Source organism: Daphnia pulicaria, chromosome 1 (genome assembly GCF_021234035.1).
Source record: "Daphnia pulicaria isolate SC F1-1A chromosome 1, SC_F0-13Bv2, whole genome shotgun sequence".
In the NCBI taxonomy this organism is placed as follows: Eukaryota; Metazoa; Arthropoda; class Branchiopoda; order Diplostraca; family Daphniidae; genus Daphnia; species Daphnia pulicaria.
This window is the reverse complement of record NC_060913.1, coordinates 30,799,292-30,823,705: the sequence shown is the minus strand read 5'-3', so window position 1 is coordinate 30,823,705 and position 24,414 is coordinate 30,799,292. Positions and strand designations below refer to the sequence as shown.

Below are 24,414 nucleotides of genomic sequence, written 5' to 3'. Positions count from 1 at the left end.
GAACCGTGATAAACCACACGACTCGTGTTAATCATGTGGATCCGTTACATTGGTCATCCACCCCGCCCACTCCTTCACTTCCTCAATCAAGATAAGATGAAATTTTTTTTGCAAGTAGTAGGAATGGCGAATTATTAATGTTTAAATACGTTATTCTGCCGAATCTTTCATAACCCAATCATTGCAGTTCGCTTGGAATTAAAATAAGTCTAAGCGGATGTTTAGCCTATTTTTAAGTAATAGATCTGTTTGTTTTCTATCTGTATGTGGCAAGTTTTAATGTCTTATTGATGAGCGAGTAAGATTTAGTCATCAAATCAAAAATACGTCGCGTCAATGAAAGAACTTGTTTGAGCCTTCATGTAAATAGAACTTTCTGACCTGGAGGGTATGACCGTACCGCACAATTTCAAAAAAATATGCGCAATTGACAGCTACAAAAGTAAAGGTAATTCAATGAGTTTCTTCTTTCTTTCTTGGTCGTTGTACAGATAGGCCGACTTGAACATCACAATTTTAAATCGTAATTCTTCCTTTTACGGCTTTTTTTTAACAGATGCTGATGTCAGTGCTACTCTAAAGGCTACAGCTGATGGTGAAATGCCTTTTCCGGTGACGACGAAGTTCTTTCGTATCGTATAAAATTTGGAAGTTGCTGGATGATGAATTTACTTCTCCCTTTAATAAGTAACCGAATATCTATCAGAAAATGATAATATCGTTAATCATATATGTGCTGATGCCAATAAATGCATAACCATCCGATGGAAGTGAGGGGTTATCCAAGTTGCAAAGTTCAGCAAATTTTCACGTTTTCAGCAATTTTCGCCTTTTCTCCGATAAAGAGATCGGGTGTGGTGCGTATTAACTCGGTTTTTTACTCGGCTATTTAAGAGGTGGTCAAACTGCCAGACCTTAGCACAAGTCTTTTGAAGGGGCTTGAGCATCGAGATGGGTAAACTGCAGTCATCTCTCGTTGTTTTGTGTAAGTTTGGCGATTTCTTTTTTTAATTTAATGATATTTTCTCTGCAATCTTAACTAACTTCTTGAATTATTCATTTGAACATGTCATTGGATTTGTCCAGCGGCACTTTTGTGCTTGACTTTGGGTAAGAGAAATTACGCATTGATTTTGACCAAATGAAACTAATTTTTCATTTTTTACTACAGGATGGGAGCCCGGTACTCAGTACGAGTATAAATACATTGGACGTTCAGCGGCTGGCATGTACACTTTGAAGCAGCAGAATGCTGTGATTGAACTGCAAAGCCGTGTAATCGTCCAAAGCATTGATGAGAACACCATCGTCGTTAAAGTAATTTTCAAAATAAAAAAAAAAAAAAAAAAACATTTTTTCTCTTTGATTGAAAAATTCCATTATGTCATATAGCTTGCTGATGGTCGCATTAAGCGCAACGGTAACTTCGTTGAAAACCCTTACTTCAAGGGTGAGTACAGCGAAACCGGTTTCGTCACCAAGCCCGGTCACCCAGAAGAGATCGAAGGTGAGGAGGACCAATTGGTCAATCCTGAACACTTGGGCGCTCCTTTCGTTATCACCCACAACAAGGGATCTGTAAGTGTCAAAATGACGATCTTTATCAATTTTAATTTTAAGCTTTCAAGGTACTTAATAATTTCATGATTCTTGTTGGCGTTTTATAGTTCACTGGAATCCAAATTGATTCCGAGGAGCCCCTGTGGATTGCCAACTACAAAAAGAGCATTGCCAGCCAGTTGCAACTGGATATCACTGGTGTCCGTCGTGATGGCGTTTTCAACTATGAAGCTATCCCCGAGGAGGAAGAGACCAAGACTTTCACCGTCTTCGAGGTACATCATCAACATTCTTGATGACGTGGCTGAATAGTGAATATCAATAATTTAATTTAATTTCTGTATGCAGGATTCCATCACCGGTGACTGCAGTACCACCATCACCGTTACTCGCCTGCCTTTGTCTCAAGTCCAAATCACCGATGCCTTCAAGTTGGGCTCATTCGACGCCGTTTGCCAGGACAAGCCCGTCTACAAGATTGTCAAGACCAAGGACTACAACCGTTGCCAGAACAACCCCGTCTGGTCCACTGCCAACCCCTCCACCCACTCCTGTGAGTTCGGCAAGGCTAACTGCGGTGATTTCATGAAGGTATAAAAATGAGAATATGACTTTTCCAGGATCGAGTGTCTCTATAAAACTGAATGACATTTTAATATTTGCAGCGCTCCACCGTCTTCAAATACATCGCTTGCGGTGAGGCTTGGCCTAAGGTCACCTACGTTCACGCCAGCGGTTTCAGCGATTTGGTTGCTCAGCCCTTCGCCACCGAAACCGACGCTTTGACCAACTCTGTCATCATCGACTGGACTTTGGAGAAGATGGAAAGCATTGGCTCCCGCTTCGCCGCTCCTTCATCCCCCAAGGAACACAAGACTTTGTCTTACGTCTGGGGTGACTTCAACCAATTGAACCACGATGGAACGTGAGTACAATGGATTTGCAAGGAAAAATGAACCGAATTTTATTTTTTAATTTCGTTACGCAGCCCCGTTCAGCCCAACTTGGTTGACGCTTACATCAAGAGCCCCGTCGCCGTCTCTACTCTGCACAAGAACATCATCGCTGCTCTCCGTACCGTCGCCAAGGATCTGAAGGAGACCCCCGATTCCGAAAAGGACAACATTGAGCGTTTGGCCGTCATTGGCCGCGTTCTGCCCATGTTCTCTTTGGATGAACTTAAAGCCTTGTGGCAAGAAGTCAAGACCCTTGACTACGCCACTATGTAAGTGCTGTGTAAAAGACATGTGAAGCATTAGTAAATTTATCTTGATGTTTCCTGATGCAGGACTTTGTTCGTCGACTGCGTCGTCCAGTCTGGCAGCAACCCCGCTGTCATGTTGATCAAGGAATTGGTTGAATCCCAGCAGATCACCGGAGCTAAGGCCACCTGGGCTTTGGCCGCTATCGGCTACTTTGCCAAGACCCCTACTCGCCAGCTTCTTCATGAACTCATCGTAAGTTTAACAAATAAAACCGAAATTGTTTGTTGCAATATGCTAAAATTTGGCATTTATTTTCCCATTCTAGAACCTGCTCAAGTCTGGCCCCGTTCAAGCCAGCATTGAATTGAAACAGACCACCATGACCACCATTGCCGATCTGTTGCACAACGCTTGCGGCTCTCGTTTCTTGGCTGCCAAGAAATACCCCGTTTCCGTCATGGGCGACTTCTGCGACCGCAAGGACACCGTCATCATCGATGAATTCTTGCCTTTGTTGACCAGGGAATTCGAGTCCAGCCAGAGCTCCGTCGACCGTATCGTTGCCTTGTCCGCCTTCGGATCTTTGGGTGTTGAGGAAATCGTTCCTATTCTGATGCCCATCATCCGTGGAACTGCCGGCAAGTACGATGACACCGCCGAGCGTGTTCGCGCCATCCTCTCCCTCCAACGCGTTGTTTTCGTTGTCCCTGAAAAGGTAATTTTCAAATCACTTTTAATCCAAGACGATTTTAATAGCATATAATTAATTGACTATCGAAACAGATCCACCCCATCTTGGCCAGTTTGGCTAGCAATGTTGCTGAACGCCCCGAAGTCCGCATGGCTGCTTTGGGTGTCCTCTTCATGTCAAACGCTCCCCAAACCTGGTGGCAGAAGTTCGCTTCCAGCACCTGGTTCGAACCTAACCGCCAGTTCGCCTCCTTCACCCACAGCCTGATCGAGTCTGTTATTAACATGCCTCCCTCTGCCCCCTTCTTCGAGGAACTGTAAGTTTATTTTGTGTTGCTCATTTTTCGTTTGTTTGGGAATCTAACTTTTTCTGGTTTAATTGGCAGGATCCAGAAGGCTACCGTTGCCTGGCCCATGGTTAAGCCCGCTCCTTTCGGTCTTCCCTACTCCTTTGCCGATATCCGTTCTTCCTACTTGGATGAAGGTATCGCCGTCATGATGTACACTCCCAGCTACCGCGTCTCCGATGAGCACTGGCCCGTCTACATGGCTAACCGCTATTACTACCAGCTCGGCCCCTTCTCCGCTGATGCCGGCACCGTAAGAAACAATTTTTATCCTGTTTCAAACGACGTGCAACTCATTGGAACAAATTTTTTAGGTTTACTTGTGGAACTACAACATGTCCGAAGTTTGGCAGAACATCTTCGGCAAACTTTTCGGCCGTCTCACCAACAAATACGAATCTGCTTCCTCTGGCAAAGCCCGTGAAAGCATTGGAAACATGAAGGGCATCTGGGATGAGCTTAACGCCACCGCTCGCCCTGCTGACAAACGCGCTGGACTTTTGCACATCAACCTGATGGGCTCCGTCAACCGTTTCATCAACTTGGAGAAATTCGAAGAATCCATCCCCGCTATGATGACCGAGGCCATGAAGTACCAGAACAAACCCTACGAAGTCAGCGTCACCAAGTACCGCATGCTGGCCGAATACAACGTCCGCTTCCCCACCATGTTGGGCTTCCCCATGCGCTTCTTGGCTACTCTGCCCATCCTCGTCTCCATGCAAGGTAACATGAAGGGTGACGGTAAGGGCGGCATCCAGTCCGACGTCGCCGCTGAATTGAGCTGGAAGTTGAGCTCCGAGATCCGCGTTGAACTTCCCTTCAACGGAAATTACATCGCTTCCGGAGTTGATGTCCGCGTTGATTCCCGCGCTCCCAAGGAGTTGAACTTCAACTACCACCCCAACGGTCAAATCAAGGTGACCTGGACCCCTGGAAACAAGGTTACCGATCTCCTCTACTACCACGTCAAGCCTTACACTGTCAGCCGTAACTTGGCCGATAGCATCAAGCCCACCCTCGAAGACAAAGCCACCACCATCATTAGCGTGACCAACAAGCCCGTCAAGCGTGAATTCTCTTTGGGTGAACGTTTCGGCGCCAACATCAAGCTCATTGAACACAGCGAAGTCAAGTTTTCCGATAAGCTCACCTGGTGGCAATGGTTCCAGAAATGGGACATCAACGGTTATTCCAACCTTGGATTCGTTCCTCTGGAAGTCCACAACCGCAAATACGTCCTGCGTTACGATCCTTCCGGCACCCGTGCCCGCGCTGTTTCCTTCTACATGCAATACCAATACGCCACCAAGACCTGCGAACACACCGTCGTCTACGATTCCGAAGCTTCCAAATCCAGGACTCCTTCCGAGCCCGAGATTCTCTCCACCTCCCCCATCGCTCCTGAATTCCGCCCCGCTCTTGGTCGTCTCTTCAAGAACTTGGAGAGTGGCAACGCTCACCTCGTGAGATCTGGACTCATCGCTGAACAGAAGGATGGCACTTTCATCTACTTCAACGCCACCGTTGGTGTTGCCAAGGATGCCTGGTACACTAAGGACTTCACCGATATCCAAATCGAAAAGTACACCTCTGCCGGACCCACCGTTCGTGCCAACAAGAAGGTCGACTATGCCATCTGCCACACCGCTACCCGCAACTGGAACAAACCCCCCACTTACGGATTCAGCAAGGATGTTCTCTACATGACCGAAGAGGACCAGATTGGTTTCGGAGAACAATGCGATCAGTCCAAGCTTCGCTTCAAGGCTAAGGTCTACCGCGACGATTACGCTGCTAAGGCCGCCATGTACAGCCCTGCTGGCCAACAATGCCAGAAGGATTTGCACACTGGATTCATGTACGGCAGCCCCGCCTGCACTGAAGCTCGCCGTATGGATCAGACTTACAACAACTACGAATTGAGCGTCGAGTCCGACAACTTGCCCGAGACTTTCGTTCAATGGATCCACGCTGCCCGTCAATGGATCAACCACAAAGTTTATCCTTTCACCGTCAAGCACATCCAAGGACAATCCAACCCTGCCAACCGCGCCAGCTGGATCGTCAAACGTGATCCCTTCACTGGAGCCAGCAACATGACTTTCGTCCGTCCCACTGAAACTTTGGTGGCCTGGAACGTCCGCCGTGGTGATAAGAACATCAACCAATGGGCTCGCTTCTCTCCCATGACTTTCGCTTACTCCAAGGTCTTCTACCCATTGAGCGCCGGAAGCAACTTCATCCGTGACGCTGCCAGTTTGACCACCGGTGGTGTTTCCGAGTCCCGTTGCTATGTTGGTCCCGATGCCGTCTACACTTACGATGGTGCCCACTACAACTACACCATCAACGAGTGCCCCCACGTTTTGATGACCGATTGCCACAAGACTTCCGAGATCGCCGTCACCGCCCACCAGGGTAGCGAAGGACAAAAGATCGTCACCGTCATCTACGGAAAGGACACCGTCGAGTTGGACCCCACTGGCTATATCACCATCAACGGAGACAAGAGCGAGCTCAAGAGCTTGGATAAGGAATCCCGCTTCGAAATCCGCGAACAGGGAGCCAAGGAAATCAAGGCTGTTATCTTCCCCCACGCTGATAGTATCATCATGGAGATCAAGAAACAACACTTCTTCATCAAGGTCCAAGGATCTCACGTTGAGATGACCGCTCCCCAGTACCTGCGTGGTAGAACCTGCGGTGTCTGCGGTGATTTCAACCAGGAGATCGCTGGTGAATTCAAAACTCCCGCCCGTTGCGCCGTCTCTGGTGGAGAACTCATGGCTGCCAGCTTCAAGGTATTTATCCTAAACATTTCCCAGTAAAGAATGATTTTATTAATTGACACTTTTATTCTTTTATAGCTGAACTCCAAGGGATGCTCTTCCAACGAAGATCAGGAGATCTCTCGCCGTCTGCAAAAGGAGACCGAGACTTGCCAGATGATCGACCAACAGTACCACACTCACTTGCCTGAATATGATATCAATGCTCCTACCAAGTGCACCCGTTTCGAGAAACTCACCTACGAAGGTGTCTCCCACAAGGGTCAATGTGAATCCGTTGAAATGAATGCTTTCTGCCAACCCGGCTGCAAGCCTTTCATGATGATCAGCAAGCCTTTCACCTTCAAGTGCCAAGGTGATTTGCAGGACTTTGTCAGTCCCATGACCGTGCCCAGCTCTTGTATTACTGCCTAAGTGGTGGTATTACGCGTTTCGGTAGAAATACCTGATGCAAGAGTAACTGTTTTGATTAATTATTCCTCCTACTGTTCTCGATTGATTCGCTAGTAACAGTTTAGTTTATTCTTTCAAACAGCTCTATGTACGTGGTCTGTTTTATGTAAAATTTGGTTATTACGAAGAAAATATACAAGTAGTGGGCAATGCACCAGAAGTAGTTAATTATTTTGTCCCAAAGCTGTCCAAAGAAGACGTGAACACGTGAATTTCAGCAGGATTTTCTTTCCAAGTTGCGATTCGGAAATTATATCACAACACCCGACAACGTTGCACTGATTGTTTTGGTTATGAGTTCTCATACGTCATATACGTATTCGTGAAATGCCGCCAACTGAAACCAAAAATCGCAGTATTTTGAAATCAGCAAAGAAAATCAATCCAGCTGATCAGTTAAAACAGTCTATTCGGAATTTCTTGATAGAAGTTGGCCAGGTATCTGACGAGGACATTGAAAAGCTGATTCAAGAAGTTCCTCATAAGTGGGAACGTCATGGAGACTTGATCGTAATACCGCAACGATCACTTAAAGATGAATCTTGGAAATTATTTGGTAAATGATCCTGATTGGAAACCATCTGTTTGTTTCTTTTCCCATAAATTTAGTTTTGAACATGTTAGCTATTCACTTATTTCGTTATCAGAGAAGGAGGTTTACGAAAGGATCTGTCAAACTCTTAAAATCAATAGAATAGCAAGGAAAAATCCTGTAAATCCCAACAGTTACAGGAGTTCAAATGTAGAACTGCTCTGGGGAGACAATGGAATCGTGCAACACACAGACAACAAGATCAAGTAATGAAATCCTGAATTTATTTTTTTAATTTAAAAATGTGTTCCTCTTTTGAAAAGTAAATAATCATACAGCTCTCATTTCTGTTTCAGGTACCAATGGGATGTAACTAAATGCATGTTCAGCATTGGGAACATCACAGAAAAATTACGCATAGCAAGTTTTGATTGCTCCAATGAGGTTGTTGTTGATTTGTTTGCTGGGATTGGATATTTTGTACTTCCATATCTGATTCATGCCAAAGCCAAACATGTACATGCATGTGAAATGAATCCTGCTTCAGTAGAGGCATTAAAAGGGAACCTGAAATCTAATAATGTTGAAGATCGATGCACCGTATATTTTGGAGATAACAGAACTACTGCACCTACTAACGTAGCTGATCGAGTGAATCTCGGACTAATTCCTAGTTCTGAACTGAGTTGGGAGACGGCTTGTCGTGCATTGAAGGATGAAACGGGGGGAGTATTACATATTCACGCTAACATCGATTCCAAAACCCCTAAAACTGAAAAAAGTATTAATAAACCGCAATTCAAGTATCCAGAATGGGAATTATGGACCAACTATGCAGTATCATCTTTTGAACAAATGTTATCAAGATTGAAATCACGCAAATGGAAAGTTACTTTTCTTCATCTAGAACATGTGTAAGCTAATAATTTTAATATTGGAAGTACCGTATATACTTTATAACTTATTTTTTCTTCAATTAATAAAAACGGGGATGCCGAAACGGAACAGGAAGTCGTACGGACCACATGTTGATCACGTCGTTTTAGACATTGAGTGTAGACCTATCGTCATGTAAAATGTAACGCTTTGTGTTAATTTGCTGTGTGTTTTTTTTTTCCATCTGTGTATCAGTGCCTTATCTGTTTATGAATTTTGTGAATTTGTGAAAATAAGATCCTCTTTCACTGTAATTCGGATTTTTTCCTTTTTACTTCAATGCTTGACTGGTCATTTACTCATTTCCCTATTATCACTATTTTATTACCACTGATTTTTTTACTTTTGTCCCAGAATATTAAATTGATCAGCAATAATAATCAAAGTTTTTTGTTTCTTCATAATTTAGCGCCAATTTTAGTTGTCGCATTGGCCGCATCTTCCGTTTAGCAACACCTTGGCTCAAATTACCAACCAGTTGAGGCCAGGCCAGTTACTCGAATCTGCCGGTTCCGCGTGGTCAGTGGGCACGTCACATGCAATCCACGTTCAGATATTTATTAAATAGGTAATTCATTTAAAATTTTCCCTATATAATTGTTCTAACGTTCCCGATAAACGTTCTAGATCATTTGTATCATTTACAAAGTGTAAACTACTGCCAATGAGCGCCGAGAAGAAAATGAATGATCGAAAAGTTATTGGAACTCACGATGGGAAATTTCATTGTGATGAAGTGCTTGCTTGTGCAATGCTTAAACTCCTGCCACAATATGCTGATGCCTTAGTGAAAAGGACTCGCAATGCGACCATTTTAGATACTTGTGATATTGTCGTTGATGTTGGTGGAGTGTTTGATCCCAGTGTTCACCGATATGACCATCATCAAAGGTAGAAATCTTGTAAACAAATTATGTTCAGATGTTGATGTCTCTTTTATCAAACAGATCTTTTCAGGAGTCCTTTTCCACATTGAAACCAGGCTTCCCATGGGTTACTAGACTATCAAGTGCTGGGTTAGTGTATGTCCATTTTGGTCAGGAAATCATTTCTCAAGTTCTAAACATGCCAGTTGACTCTAAATTGGTGCAAGAAACTTACAAGAGAGTATATGAAGGATTTATTGAAGAAATTGTAAGTTTCAAAAAGATTTGTGTTAGAATTGTGTTCTAAATAACTGATTTATTTGTTTAGGATGCAATCGATAATGGTATTTCAACACATGATGGTGAAGGACGGTACAAGATCACTACAAATCTAAGTTCCAGAGTTGGTAACCTAAACCCAAAGTGGAATCAGACAGAGACAGAGGAAGATGTTACAACCAAGTTTAATCAAGGAATGGAATTGGTCAAGGAAGAGTTTTTGGACAAAATTAATTATTTTGGCAAATGCTGGTGGCCAGCTAGGTAAATATTTTTTTTCTTTTTGTTAGTGTTAGAAACTGGATTGGAAATGCTCTTGTGCTATTACAGGGAGTTGGTTGTCAAATCCATCGAGGATCGTTTTTCTGTTGACGAAAGTGGCCAAATAATCGAATTCAACAATGGAGGATGCCCATGGAAAGAGCATTTCTTTCAGCTAGAGAAGAAAATGGGGTTGGACGTTGGCGATAAGAAGATTTTGTACAGTATATATCCAGATTCTAACGGTAGTTGGAGGATCCAAGGCGTTCCCGTTTCGTCTCATTCTTTCGAACTGAGAAAAGCTTTACCTGACCAATGGAGAGGTCTGCGAGACAAAGAGTTGGATCAAATGTCTGGTATCGATGGCTGTGTTTTTATTCACGCTTCCGGATTCATTGGAGGCCACTCAACACGTGCAGGTGCACTAGAAATGGGTAGGAAAGCTCTCGCTATAAATTGAAAAGTTATCATGTAATCATCATCATTCAACTAAGAAAATACACGTTACAACAACGCTACTCTTGCTGTAGCTGACTAGAGAATCCAGTGATGCGGACGTAACCATCGACGAAAATCACGTGGTCATCTGCAGGATTGAGTGAAAGAACAAGCAACTTTTCGGCAGCTAGTGGGTGCCAGTCTCCCATTGTGCATCCTACATCTTCATTGGTATCGTAATAGTGACAGCGCTTTGTCATCCTCAGCGAAGGAACAAACTCAATCATGTCGACATAATCGCAGAAAGATAGGGTCAGCGCGAGGCCTGCAGAAAACATCCACCATTAAAAGGTAAATCATCTTCGCTTACTTGCTCTCATTTTACCAATAAAACCCGATGAAGGTGGATTAGGGGGAATGGGCAATGGACTGTGTAAGCTGAGGTAATCCCACAAGTCCCAAAGTCCACGTGGGTCCATTAAATGCAGTTCTTCCTCAGGAATTTGATTTCTTCGTGAAAAAAAGGCGTCTAAGAAAGGGAAATCCGGATTGCAGGACCACTATATAGAATAACAGTTAGTTATTAAATATTTGCTGAACAAAGATCTAATTTTCAGAAACCTGCTCCAGAGTAGCGTTATATTTTGAAGGGTCCCAGACAAGTAGAGAAACATTTTTATAGAGGGACGAATTGACAAAATTAAATTGTGATTTGGACAGGATTTGCGAATTAAGAATCCGTAAAGAAGTCTTATTGCCTACGTCGACTTCAAATCCCAATGTTGGGGCATTGTTAAAACGGACGACATAATCATGACCATCTGTTGAAAACGAAATATCAAAAATTAATCTTACATCAAACATTCAAATTTTTTATAGATTTTGTTACCTATAAAGGTTCCCAAATCGGAATTCAGTAGCGCACCTGCACTGGAAACGATTGCACAACTTTTATAACGCTTTTGGAATGCTTGACTGTTTTTAAGTAGTTGTTTTTCTTTTGGAAACACATTAGTTAGGGAAGTTATGGTATGGAAATGTGATTTCTCCAAGCTGTTCTGGAGATTTTCGAGTAACATTGAAGGTGTCAAGTCTTTGAGTTTTTTAGTCCCAAAGAACCGGGCTTGGTTGAGTGTAAAATGTTTGGACGATACTTTCTGTTGGAGTAGTGACTGTCTGAGTTGAGAAATTACTCTGTGTTTGTGTGAAGTCAATTTCTCCCTGAGGTTGACACGCTGGTGTATGCCATCACGAATGTGAGAATAAGATGTATCAGCAGCAGGTTGGATCCTTGTAGGAGATTGTTTGGGATGGTAATGTACAGCTAATACTACGTAACATATCGTGGCTGCCGCTGCAAGATTAATACCCAGCCACAGGAGAACTGAGCTCCGTTTCATTTTGTACACCCTAAAAAGAACGTCTAGAGAAGTAAGATTGCCATAACGTCAAATTAGTTGAAATGGATACAGTTCTTGAATTATTCATTGATAACACTCGGTCGGCAGTGACTAGATCTTTTATGCGGTTTCTTCTCTATTTTGTCACGTCTACATGTCGAAAGAAATTTAACTGATCTTTATGTTATTCGATTCTTGATTTGGTGAAATGCAGTCGACGCAACGGCGTTGCCAGACGAAAATTTAAGGAAATTATAAATTTTTTTTTTTTTTTACAAAATTTCAAGTAAATTCGATGAAGCTTTTCAACCGTCTCTCACTGAAGTTTTTAGGAGCCCTGGGATTTGACGTTGCAATAATTTTTGTAATGCAATAAAATCTGTTTTTTACGTAACCGTAGGGAACCGTGAGTGTCGCGTGAGAAGAAGTCAGCACGAACTGGCATTCTGCCCTTGTGAAGGTCTCATTAGTGAGAGCCTTTTTTTTATATACTTCTATTATGGGATGCATTGGATTCCTTGCTGTCTATTCACAACAATTCATTAGCAGTTTTTAAGGCCTTAATTAAAGAAGCAATCAATTCTCTCGGTTTTTTTTGTTTTCGTGACAACTTTTCAAGCGAAGCTGGAGTGTCTGGAGGAAGACGGATGGACTTTTCATGCGCACAGCAATCTTATCCTCAGCAACATTGATGCTGTGTATGTGTGTGCTGCTTGTGTCGTCCTATCTGTGCATTCCCTCTGGGATGTGTTTATTTTTTTATTTTTCAGAGAGGTTCATATAGAAACCGTTTCTATTCTCAGTTAGTCTGAATTGCTGATTTTCTGGCAGTGTCATCGTTGTACTGTTTCTTGAACCAGAGATACATGTGAGGAATCGTGGAAGTGAAAAAGAGGACAGCCATTCCGCACGTTTGCTTACAGAATGGTTTTGACACGGAGTGTAAGGGTGGGGTAGGTGGTGAGGGTTATGAGATCGGTCGTACGACCGCCTCTTTGGCACCAGACGTGAGACTCTTGGGGACGCGCAAGGATCGATAAACAGGAACAATCTAAAATCGATATCATCTGTTCTTTTTTAGAGGCCGCACTGGTCCAATATTGTTTTTACATTTTCTCCCAACCACTCGCTTTCCATCGTCGAAAGATAGCAGGAGAGGAATTAAAAATTTGAACTGTTTGCATTGCAAATTTGCAATTGATCTGGCGGCTGTTTTTCATTTGCTGTCGTGCCGCAGATACGTTTGTGGTGATCGCGATTGCCGTGGTTATATAAAGAAAACGCACACAAGTGGCCACCGCGTTCAGTCTTTCGGCTCTTTCCCCATCTAGTTGATCCGGTGGTGCGTGTCACATGTCAGCTTTAGCACAGGTCTCTTCCATTTTTGTTATGACTTATTCATGTTACGCCTAGTACCACCGCAAACCGAGAAAGACAGCAACTCATATGTGATCAACTTTTTTGCTGGTGAATTGCTCTATAGTTGAACTGAACATTTCTGGAAAGGGGTAACCGAATACCCTCCCATCTTTTCAGCAGTGCAGACCCGCCTCCACAATAAAAGTGCCCTAAAAAATAATTTCTTTTGGGGATTCGCTTTACAAACTTAATAACTCCACCCCTCGTCGTACATACCTTCAGGGAACTGTGAACCAACCCAGTATTATTCGATTCCCTGAAGATGATCCTGTTCTCCTCCTCCCATCATGTTGATGACACACAAGATGTAAAACAAAAGAATATTACGTGCACCATTTTTACGTCAAGTCGTGGGGTAAACATTTTGGCTACGTCATAGTAAGGGGAATGATGTTGCAATCAAACCAAGGAGCTGTTTCCTCGGTATAATCAGACAAAGTGACAAGAGACAGTGTCGGAAGAAACCTCGCTTGGCACCGCCCTTTTGTGTACTATGTAACACGTGATGTATGTGTTATGTGGAAGGGAGCGTCGTCTTCGGTCGAGAAAGAAATGGAAAAGAAAAGACTATCGGATCGCGCGCGCAAGGGCACAACCCCCAAACACACACACAGCTTCCTACGGGAGCAGAAGGACTCGCTCTCTTCAGGCACTTAAACATACGCATCCAGCAGGTCTTCTTTTTCAGTCGAATCTGCTGGTGGATGCCGCTCGGACCTTCACAAAATTCTTCCTAGCGTCACATAATTCGCCAATCGTTTCGACTTGTCACGCTGAACGTTCAAAAAGTGCGCTCTTAATCGACTTGTGTCGTCGTTGTTGTTGTTTTCTTGTCGCACGTGGGACAAAATCAAATCAAAAATTTTGAAATCGTTGGAAAATAGAGAACAGCGCAGTTTTATTTTTATTAATAATGACGGTTCAAGTGGGCTTCAACAGCGCGTTGTCTGGCTTCACCCAGGACTTATTGAACGTCTAAAAAAAGAAGAGATTATTTTTGTTGGCTCTTCATTAGATTTTCTCGGAGTCGCTTCGGAAGCCAAATCTCAGCAACAGGTCAGCAGGAACTAATCTTTCACTTTCAATTCGATATTCTTGTTGTTGGCCGAGGAAATGACCGTTTTACACATAAAATGGGTCTTAATTCTTACGACAAATCCCACTCGCTTTTAAATGAACCGTATCAGAAAGAATAAGGAGCGCGAAAGGGCACGGATAGAAAACGAATGGTTGGCTGTTGGCTGAGAGAGGAAGATTTATGTTGCGTCACCGACGTCCATAAAGAATCATTGAGGTCTGGCTGTTGCCTCGCGCTCTAATTGAAAATCTGAAGCTAATGTAGAAATATATTGATCGAAAACCACTTTCATCTTCACTTTTGTTATTTATTGAAATAGTGTCTAGTTCACTTTGATTAATTTGTGAAGCTAAACTGCTTAGGGCTTGGCTGCCAGGCTTACTTTTTATTTAGATACTTCTTATTCCGATGAATGATTTTATGTAATGGTGACTTGAGAAAATCGGAGTAAGACATCTGGGGAAATAAAATCGGATTTCGTCATTGCTAACGTTGAAGATACGTCGACCTTTTTAGTTCTTATTAAGCGATTTGGAAAACGAAATTACTAGGAAGTCTATTTAGAAAAAAAAAAAACCGGCGACATTTATTATTGGTATTTTCCACGGAAATACAGTCATTGCCTATTTTATGTGAGTGCTATTACATCCCCCGTAATTCTTCCATTTCGAAACGGAGATTTCCCTAAAGTGATGGCCAGCCATAAAAATAGTATTCTCGGTAAACAATTCGAGATTTTTTGGAATAAGATTATCATTGGGGAGAAAGAAAAAAAACACAAACAGCCTGACGGTAAATAGCTAAAGGTGACGGTCTGAAGTGACGTTTTATTCAACAGGGTCCTTTCCATTCTTTTCACCCACGAAAATGCTTTGATTGATGGGCTAAATTTAATCCCGCCTTCGCTATACTGTAAAGCGGGCGCGCTTTATGGCACAAGGCATACACTCAACCTGAATGCCACTCTAATCTATCTTAATGGTTGAACATGCCAACCGCACAGCTCAAACCCCCTCACTCTTTTTGAATATGGCGCTAAATTTAGCCGCCATCTTTACCGCGCGTCCACTTTGGATCGACGGGTGCGCCCAAGTTTTAAGTGTAAAGTCTGCGAGAACATCCATGGACTGTAAGCATGCAATTCAAAGAGCTCCGACGTTCCCTTGAGCCCAGAAGAGAGAACGTGCATATTTTCGCATGATACGACAGTATCTGAAAAGACTCTTATAACCGTGTCCGCTCTTGACGTTATTATGATATTTTCTGGGCAATCTATAAATTGGGGTGGTTAGGTGCGCACTAAAGTATAGTATCGGCAAACGAGGCAATTGGTCGGATTAATAAATGACGTAACACAGTATTTCATTTTTTGTGTACAACATTTTATTCTGCTTTCTTTCAGATCCCCTACTACTCCATTGTGTTCAGCTGCTTGTGGTGGGCGGAAGTAATCGGCTAAAATGTACGGGCTTCTGTTGGAAAGTCTGGCTTGTTACATCAAAGAAAATTACGGTGAAGAGAAATGGGAGGAGATTCGACGAGCAGCCGCCGTCGAACAGACCTCTTTTTCCACTCATCAAGTCTACCCCGAGAATTTGATTCCGAGATTGTCGGCAAAAGCCATCGAGGTACGTACAGTATCTTCCATAAAAATCCGAACGCCATTTTTTTTTCAAACAGCCCAGTTTAATGTATTTTCTTTTTTTTAACTTTCAAGACTTTATATTATGTGTAGAATTAATTATTTTACAAAGTTCATTTATTAGAATTAAGAAAAAAAAGCCGAAATATTTTTTAAAAATAATGAAGGAGGCAAAGGTGTTCGGATTTTTATGGAAGATACTGTACACTAAGCAAGTAGAGACAGTATTATATAGGCACTAAAGGATAAATCTGCGTTGCTGTGATCACAGTTTTATTATATCGAGCAATATTCAAAGAGTAGAAATGGAATTTTGATATCGCCGACAAAGTATGTGTAAAAAAGGGTGGGAAAAAGGACCATGGAAATGATTCGATTTATTCGTGTGGAAATCCTGTAAACTTAATTTGATACGGCGGAAGTAAGTGGGTGGGGTTGACTTGAGGCTACACTCCGTATAATACAGTGGCTCCTATTGTTATAAAGTTTCTTGGGAATACTTCTGATTACATTTTACAGATCTTTTGGATAAGCTACTAAAAATTTATGGTTAAAATCAAGTAGATATGCGGGGCACTGCGCTTTCAACTTTGAAGAGAAACTCTCAAGTCAAAGAGAAGATGTGTGTAGGTGCAGCAGAAGTACCAACTATTGTGCCCAAAGATGCTTTCAATTGCATCATTATGTTTTACTTATTATACCAGGTGGCTTGGATTCCCATATAGAATCAAGTGTGTGTTGCGGGATCAAATTATTTACAGTAACGCACACCGTACATTTTACTGTGCCTGTAATTTAGATTAGCACAACACGGGGATTGCACGTCTTGTTGCGCTTCTAAAGATCAATAATTCAGGTTGAGTTGATATCTGATTACCCGACAAGTAATATAGAGGGACCCTTAATTACATGGCCAGTGAGTAACCGTGGACACTCATCTACTGCTCATGGACATGGAAAACTCGAGTTATTTGAGACGCTCTTTTGTGTGTTGTATACCCAGAGACATTGAAAAGATATTATTATTCATTGTAATGACCAATATATTCACTATAATAATCATAGATAAATATTCGCTAAATGTTTCTCCCATTTATTGTACAGTTGCTCCAGGTGCCCGAACATGAATTCATGGCTCTTATGGGAGAATACTTTGTGGATTTCGTCGGGCAATACGGCTACGATCGAGTGCTTTCCGTCCTCGGCCGTCACATGCGGGATTTCCTGAATGGTAAGGGGGGAATTCTTTTCATTCCTTTAATGTGGATCTAGAAAATATTCGATAGGATCTCCTTTTATAGAAACTAGGGCAGAAAAAGCTACACAAATAAACTAGGGCTATATAGGAAATCTTTAGACTGATCAAATCATTTGTAAAATGGGAAAAATAGGCCTACCATTTCCAACGATCTTTTACTAAAATGACAAAAAGGTTACTCAATGTTATTAATTGAATTATATGTCGTATCTCGTACGTCAGGCAGCCATATAACAGATTTGATCTTGCCTTTCAAGTGGTGGAGGTCATGAAAGAAAAGGGAAACCCAGTCTAAGCCAATAGATTCTTTTCAGAAAAAATATCTAAAAATAAGCAATTATTTGATGTTAGCCTATTGTAACAAATTACAGTTGACTGAAATAGCAATTACGAAATCTCGAATGTTAGCTTTTTGGTATGAATTGGCACGTCCAACAGTTGGTAGGATGTATCCCACTTGTGTTGTCAAACATAAAAGGGCCTATGTCAACAATTGTTTGTTTTTTTAATAATCGAAAACATCCATTTCCGTGTAACCAAGAGACCACTTCTTTCGACATGAGCGGGATTGACTGCATAACCTAATAAGCCGATCGAGTTTCATTCTGCGCCGTTCACCTTGACCGTATCGCAGGTTTAAATAAGCTTCAGTTGTATAATCTTGTTGCTAATACTTTGTATAAAGATCGAATTTCATCTTAGCTACATTTTCGCTCCGCTAACGATTACCAGCAACTATGGAATAAGACAGGTGGGTAGATAAATGGAAACTTTCTTCTTCTCCTGCGGGGATTCCAACTCGTAAAATCACGCAGCACACGGAAAAGTTTGGCAGTGAGACATCAGCGAGATGGTTATTGATCATTTCCACAAATGGCGGATGTGAATTAGAATAAAAGTCTAGAGATGCAATACGAAGAAGTATGGTGCGTGTTAGCAAACGAACGACGAGAATCGATAGAGTTGTACATTTCTCTAGTAAGGATGTTTCCCAACTTGCCAGTCCAATCACTATACGTAGTTAACGATCCGTGACAAGCCATCGAGCTTAGACCCGACCAAGACGTTGGAGATGTTCTTGTACACACGATAAGATAGATTGTTGTCGATATAGAGACCTCCTTGATACAAGCCTATTCAATTTAGTACCTACTAGGAAATTGCTTTCGGTTGAGCAAACAACCGACTTTTTCACTGAACGCCATGACCTAATTTCAATGGCAAATCTAATTGAAATCAGGTAAAAACTCGTTTAGATTTATTTGTACTGAGCTGTCTCAACTGTTCGCTCAAGTATGACTGATGTGCTTCATAATGTCAATTGAATAGGATTAGATAATTTGCACGAGTATTTGAAGTTCTCTTACCCGAGAATGAGAGCGCCATCCTTCTTCTGTGAGAACGAGACAAGTACTGGACTGACACTTCACTACCGGTCAAAGAGACGCGGTTTTGTTCACTACACAATGGGCCAAATCAAACAGGTAATCCGGTTAAGACTGCTGACGGTTATACATCTCTTGTAACAAATATTAACCCGAGTCGCTTTTCAAAGGTTGGCAAGGAAATCTACAAATTGGACGATGTGGATATCACGATCATCAAGGAAGAAATGTCGTTCGACATGCATGTAGTGACGTTCAATCTCAAGTTCGACAATCGAGCCTTTTCCACGCTGACGGCCCTGGATCGCGAGGATCAATGCTTGCCCCTCAAAGCATCCATCTTTATCGACATCTTTCCGTTCTGCATCCTTTTCGGGTAAACTGTTTGATCTATATAGTACATCCGCCTGATTGCACTGCCGAAGTTTGTTTTTTCGCTAACAATCGATGGATGATTTCATTTCCGTTGTTATAAGTCATTCGAAGATGAGTGTACATACTGTACAAGATCAATCACTGACGCTATTGTTCGAGCACTCGCCGAGGATGACAATCTTGACAATCTTCATCTAATAATAATGCACAAGTCAAACTTATGTTTGCCTTGTCAAGTTTCTCATTGCATTTCCAACGAGTGCGCGTTCAGTGTGACGGTTTCTCTTCCAGTATCTTCTTTGTATTTATTAAAGTGACAGCTGAGAGAGCGTGCTGGGCTTTTTATTTTTGAAAAGACGTGTGCCCCGTGAACCTCGTCACATTTGGTTGTAGAGGATGTTGGTACTGTACGGCTGTGCAGGGTGGTAATGTTATGATGTTATCGATTTCTCCTCCAATGTCTATGGGGCCCTGTCAATGCGTCTAACAAGAAAGACCATCACATGATGAGATTCTTTCTTTGAACTCATACTATATCTATGTGTATTTCTTTTCCCTCCCCCCCCCCCCTTTTTCATATGCGCTACACATATTGGATGTTCGATGGAATGATTAGATCCGACATGATCATTAAAAACATCGGGAATTCGTTGGCCCACATTCTACCCGAATTGATCGGTCAGGATATTTCCGAAGTCTTCGACCTAACCCGCCCCCTCGTCGACTTCAAATTCACATCGGTAACATTTCTTCCACTGCTGGTTTTTCCCACGAATGTCGTGATTACGTGCATTCTTCTTCCCTGTGTTTTATTTCATTTGCAGATATTGAAACGAACCAACAACATTTTCGAGCTTGTGTCTCACAAGTCGTTGGTAATCGGTGGTTCCAACGAAATAGGAGACACCGACTGCGAGGACAGCAGTAGAAAGATCCATTTAAAAGGTGAGCTAATTATAAGAAATTGCCATCTCGAAATACTTTCTCCTAAATCTAAAATAACGAAATTTTTAGGACAAATGCTCTACATGGAAGAATGGAAGATGATCGTCTTTCTAGGCACGCCACAGATGAATGATCTGGACGCCATGATCCGGGTTGGACTCTTTATCAACGATTTATCCATGCACGATTTTTCCAGGTATTGACGTGTGTCCTTCGTGACTTGTCGTACTTTTTGACATTCAGAAAATGATTGAAGAAAGACACAACAGTCGAGAAAATATCTTGTTTAATTTTATTTCATTTTTCCTCGCAGGGATTTGATGATGGCCGGTACGCAGCAGTCGGTCGAATTGAAATTGGCACTTGACCAAGAACAGCAGAAATCTAAGAAACTGGAAGAGTCCATGAAAAAACTCGACGAAGAAATGAAGCGCACCGACGAGCTTCTTTATCAAATGATACCCAAGCTCGTGGCTGATCGGCTTCGCAAAGGAGAAAATCCCGTTGATACGTGCCAGGTGAGTCAGTATTATGTTTACAAACAAATATAACCGGATAGTGGATAACCAGGATGCGTAACAACATCCAGGCAACCCAAAAAAGGAAAAAAAAATAGGCACTAGATAGAAAGAGAATAAGCTCTCCCTTTCTTAAGAGTAGTCCTGGAGATATTCTTTGTTTTCAACCCCCAAAAAGTCACAAAGCTTCATTAGTTGGTTGTCACTCTTTTATGACGGCTTAATGCACGCCGACAACACATATTGGAATCATGAAGGGGGGAAAAACACAAACAACATCAAAAGAGAAAAAAAACAAGGGGAATTATAATGAGAATGTGATAGGGTATAACAAGGTAGATTATTTCTTTTATTTCTCTGTGTCTGCTGTGTGTTTTTTCCCTCCCTCCCCCTCTGATACCAATGTTTCCGTGACACTGTGGAGGCGATAGAGAGAACAAAGTCTTTTGACGTCATCTAATGTTGCTCGGCACCGCCTCGCTAATCTATAAATGAACTAATAAAACTGGGGTCCATTCATTATTAGAAACCTTGCCTTTTGCCTTCATTATGTCATGATGGTTTCCACCCCTTTGGTTCACCACAGGTCTTTGAATGTGTAACGATCCTGTTCAGCGACGTGGTGACATTTACAGAAATCTGTAGCCGAATCAGTCCGATGGAAGTCGTCTCGATGCTCAACTCCATGTACTCCATCTTTGATCGACTCACCGAGCTCAATGGCGTCTACAAGGTTGGCTGCCCTGCTCCTTCAAAAAATCCACCCACATATCAGACAGAGATGAATAATTCACACTCACCTAATTCTGTCAGGTGGAGACCATTGGTGATGCTTACATGGCCGTGGGAGGGGCCCCCGTCAAAGATGTCCTTCATGCTGCCCGCACGTGTGATATGGCAATGGACATGGTTGATGCTATTCAAGATCTGACTGATCCGTCTACAGGTCTTCAACCCAAAAACCATTTTTTTTTCTCCTTCTTCTTTTCGTCTGGTTTCTTTATTTCAGATGGCCTCGATAACCATAGCACTATGTATTTCTCCGAGTTATTGCGTTAGTTCCGTTGTCCGGCCGACGGAAGGGATCTCGGCAATCTTATCTTCATGCTATATTGCAGTCATGGAAAAGATTCAACGGAACGTTAATCTTTTTTTTTCCTCCCGAAAAGGAGGAAGATCAATACTTTTCACGTTTTTCTAAAAACGTATTATATGTACATTATTAACATTCATAACCCGGATAATAAGAGTGCCTTAATTATCGAGAGCCCATTCCGAATTGAAGAGTTATCATGTCTGAATGATTGATGATGTTTCCTCCAGGCTTTTCACAAATCCCCCGTAATGACTTGAATTAATAATATGTCTCAAAATAGGACAACATCTGAGCATCAGAGTCGGCGTTCACTCGGGTGCTGTTGTAGCGGGCGTCGTTGGACTCAAAATGCCGCGCTACTGTACGTAATGAATACGACTAGTTCCAGTTCTTTCTTTCTTGTCGTCGTTCTTTTCTCCGGACTTGTTAACTTTCTCTCTTTTCTCTTTTTGGCGAATGTAGGCCTCTTCGGTGACTCTGTCAATACGGGTAAAAGACGATAGTGCCGGGCCATTGAGTCCGAATCGGTTTTTCTGGTCTTTTATTTATGTCGTCTAGCTCTCTGCCGTATTCGTTACTCAATAATAAATTCTACATTTCCTTGTCTTCTGTTACGTCAATATACGACCAGCCTCGAGAATGGAGTCGACGAGCGAGCCGATGAAAATCCACATTTCGCAGACGACCTACGAACTGCTCGGGCCCGACTATTTAGCTGCAGATCGTGGCGAGATTGTCGTCAAAGGGAAAGGTATAGAGGCTCTCTCCCCGCTCCTGAAAAGTCCTGATCCCCCTTTTGTATTGATTTGCATGTAGCTACTTACCCTCGGTCCCTTTTAGTCCCCTAGTATCTTTCGAATGTCTTGTGGCAACTCGCCACATGCACTCTCCCGCGATATTGCCCGCTATCCACGGGCAAATGTGGCGGATAAAAGAACTTTTTTTTGCTGTTGCCAAGGCAACACACACCCAGAAAGAGGAATAAAAACGGTCCAGTTTAATATCATCCATGTATTCATTGCATAATGCAGGTCAGATGAAGACGTACTGGTTGACAGGGAAGAAAGGACGGTGCGCTTCGGACAGATCCGGTAGAATTTCCGCTGTTCCGGAAGAATTGCTGGCGGAAAGCAGAGCGGGATCATCTATGAATCGGAGATACAGTCCCGTCACCATGGACGATGTCACCGTGGCTCGCAAAGGTGCGGTTACGAGCGGTATGAGCAACCGGAATATTAGTCCGGTTTCGTTGGTTACTTCAGGTTGGTGCCACTTTGCCAGCATCTGCCCTGATATTTTATTCGTCGACAGATTGTAGTATACATTTGAATTTGAATAGAAATGCAGATTGATAGTATAGCCTGTACTGTATGCACGCACCTATTTAACGGGAAATGACTAGTGTGTTTGTGATGCACGGATGGAGAGCCGCGGCTAATTAACTTGCTGTAATTAAAACTGAGAACTGGGGAATGTCAAGAGCTGATGATTTCGGTTATTCCAGGATTTAATTAGTTAAGACTTAATTTTCGTGTACGTTGAGTTTGTTTGATTGCAGATGCCCTTTATTTGTGTTTCTAGGAAGCTAGTCCCTCAACTAATGAGATTTCTTTCCGTGTTCTCATATCGAATGTTTTCTCTAGCTGAACTCGTATCGAGATCATTATTGCTTTCTTCTTTCCCGTGCTAGGAGGCGGAAGTACAAATGAAGTGATTCCACATCAGAATCGACGTAGTCTCAAAGAAATGGAGAAGGCTTTACAAACGACACTCCATTCGTCGTCGGCCAAGAGCAAGTTGTACGAAAATGTAGTTCGAAGTATCACCCCAAGTGGCAGCAGTCATTCGGCGATGCCAACGACCCCATCGCCTTTGACTTTATCGTCCAAGCCGGCGGCCAAAAAGTTCGATCTAAAATTCATCTGCCCTCATGGTAATGCGTTAACTTGAACCGGGGGAAAACAAATCTAATTGAATTGCAAATAAGGTTATTTATCTTTTCTCGTTTTGGGTTGGGATTGTTCCATTAGCAGGCAAGGCTTTAGCCTCGAAGAAATCGCCCAGCGGAGGAATGAGCAATCCCAAGGCGCCGTCGACGCCACCAGCCTCTTCGTTCCCGCTAGTTTCCAAATTAAACTGTGCCCCACCAGACATAACCGTCGGCCACAATGGCATAAAAAAGGATTCGACAGCTGGTCTCCTCACACCCAAAACTCGCTCAGATGGTTTCATGGGCTTGTCATTCAACTTACCCGGTGATCCGGCAATCGATGGCGGAACTCACGACGGAAGTACCGCGGCGACGGCTGCGGCCGTTTCAGCTGCTGCCACCGCCATGGCTTCTGGTCTAGGCAACGAATTTTGCTGTCCAACTTTTGGAGTTCGGCCTCCAAGACTTACTGTGACCGTTACGTCTGCTAACGGGGACCCTAGAAGTGCGACGTGCTCTATCCTGTGAGCTTCTGTTAACGTTAATTCAATTGGAGGGAAAGGCAAGTTTTAACGGGGTATTAGAGAAACAAACAAGCTATCCAATCAGTCAAAGTAGAAGTAAAAAGGAAACAAGGTACACTCACTTGGCATCCAATCCACGAACGCTTATCGATTCCTTGACGTCTACACATTCCATCAATCTGTCGATCCTACGCAGCTACTGAACGTCAAACTAGAGAAAAAAAAGGCTATCCTAACCGAAAGATTGAGTTATTTTGCAATATGTTAGTGCGCGCGTAGTTGTTCAGACTTTGAGATGATGGAGTGATCAATATGGTGTCGTTCCTAATGACAAAATGCCCGTCCCAAGTATCATTGTTTTCTGGTCCCCTTGAACCCCCTCAAAAAGAGAGAAAACCGAGCAACGTAACATTTTTACAGAAAATTATATTTGGTCAATTTCTTATACTTGTATGATCTTTTCAATGTGACATATGTATTTCTTC

General features: G+C 42.6%; 5 protein-coding genes across 8 annotated transcripts; 4 read left to right on the top strand and 1 right to left on the bottom strand.

Annotated features, from left to right (window-relative positions):
- Window positions 1-854: 854 nt before the first annotated feature.
- Window positions 855-7,201, top strand: LOC124340740 (hemolymph clottable protein-like). The gene is made up of 14 exons (XM_046793350.1): window positions 855-985; window positions 1,087-1,110; window positions 1,172-1,317; window positions 1,393-1,578; window positions 1,668-1,835; window positions 1,909-2,151; window positions 2,226-2,485; window positions 2,549-2,785; window positions 2,849-3,017; window positions 3,091-3,480; window positions 3,549-3,772; window positions 3,842-4,055; window positions 4,117-6,606; window positions 6,673-7,201. Exons 1-14 carry the CDS (start codon window positions 952-954, stop codon window positions 7,006-7,008), a joined length of 5,121 nt encoding a protein of 1,706 aa, XP_046649306.1. The 5' UTR covers window positions 855-951; the 3' UTR covers window positions 7,009-7,201.
- A 120-nt stretch (window positions 7,202-7,321) lies between these two features.
- LOC124341897 (tRNA wybutosine-synthesizing protein 2 homolog) lies at window positions 7,322-8,867 on the top strand. The gene is made up of 4 exons (XM_046794853.1): window positions 7,322-7,603; window positions 7,695-7,845; window positions 7,936-8,493; window positions 8,588-8,867. The coding sequence occupies exons 1-4, from the start codon at window positions 7,375-7,377 to the stop codon at window positions 8,652-8,654; spliced, it is 1,005 nt and encodes a 334-aa protein (XP_046650809.1). The 5' UTR covers window positions 7,322-7,374; the 3' UTR covers window positions 8,655-8,867.
- A 102-nt stretch (window positions 8,868-8,969) lies between these two features.
- On the top strand, window positions 8,970-10,439 carry LOC124341863 (MYG1 exonuclease-like). Its single transcript, XM_046794817.1, has 5 exons — window positions 8,970-9,083; window positions 9,143-9,406; window positions 9,463-9,649; window positions 9,710-9,924; window positions 9,991-10,439. Exons 1-5 carry the CDS (start codon window positions 9,052-9,054, stop codon window positions 10,379-10,381), a joined length of 1,089 nt encoding a protein of 362 aa, XP_046650773.1. The 5' UTR covers window positions 8,970-9,051; the 3' UTR covers window positions 10,382-10,439.
- Window positions 10,035-11,958, bottom strand: LOC124341835 (beta-galactoside alpha-2,6-sialyltransferase 2-like). The gene is made up of 4 exons (XM_046794789.1): window positions 11,249-11,958; window positions 10,981-11,180; window positions 10,745-10,919; window positions 10,035-10,684 (listed from the first exon to the last, which is right to left on the bottom strand). Exons 1-4 carry the CDS (start codon window positions 11,757-11,759, stop codon window positions 10,437-10,439), a joined length of 1,134 nt encoding a protein of 377 aa, XP_046650745.1. The 5' UTR covers window positions 11,760-11,958; the 3' UTR covers window positions 10,035-10,436.
- Window positions 10,626-24,394, top strand: LOC124340921 (soluble guanylate cyclase 88E-like). Of its 4 annotated transcripts, none has more exons than XM_046793760.1 (17): window positions 10,626-10,710; window positions 15,659-15,884; window positions 17,003-17,129; window positions 18,486-18,640; window positions 18,712-18,917; window positions 19,533-19,656; window positions 19,741-19,861; window positions 19,931-20,057; window positions 20,175-20,379; window positions 20,966-21,112; window positions 21,193-21,325; window positions 21,756-21,836; window positions 21,938-21,964; window positions 22,107-22,226; window positions 22,507-22,677; window positions 23,166-23,408; window positions 23,506-24,394. In XM_046793760.1, the coding sequence occupies exons 2-17, from the start codon at window positions 15,717-15,719 to the stop codon at window positions 23,931-23,933; spliced, it is 2,583 nt and encodes an 860-aa protein (XP_046649716.1). In that variant the 5' UTR covers window positions 10,626-10,710; window positions 15,659-15,716; the 3' UTR covers window positions 23,934-24,394. The 4 variants fall into 4 exon arrangements, with proteins under 4 accessions (XP_046649716.1, XP_046649708.1, XP_046649688.1 ...); XM_046793752.1 differs by having other exon boundaries at window positions 22,507-22,737; window positions 23,509-24,394; XM_046793732.1 differs by having other exon boundaries at window positions 22,507-22,737.
- The last annotated feature ends 20 nt before the right edge of the window (window positions 24,395-24,414 follow it).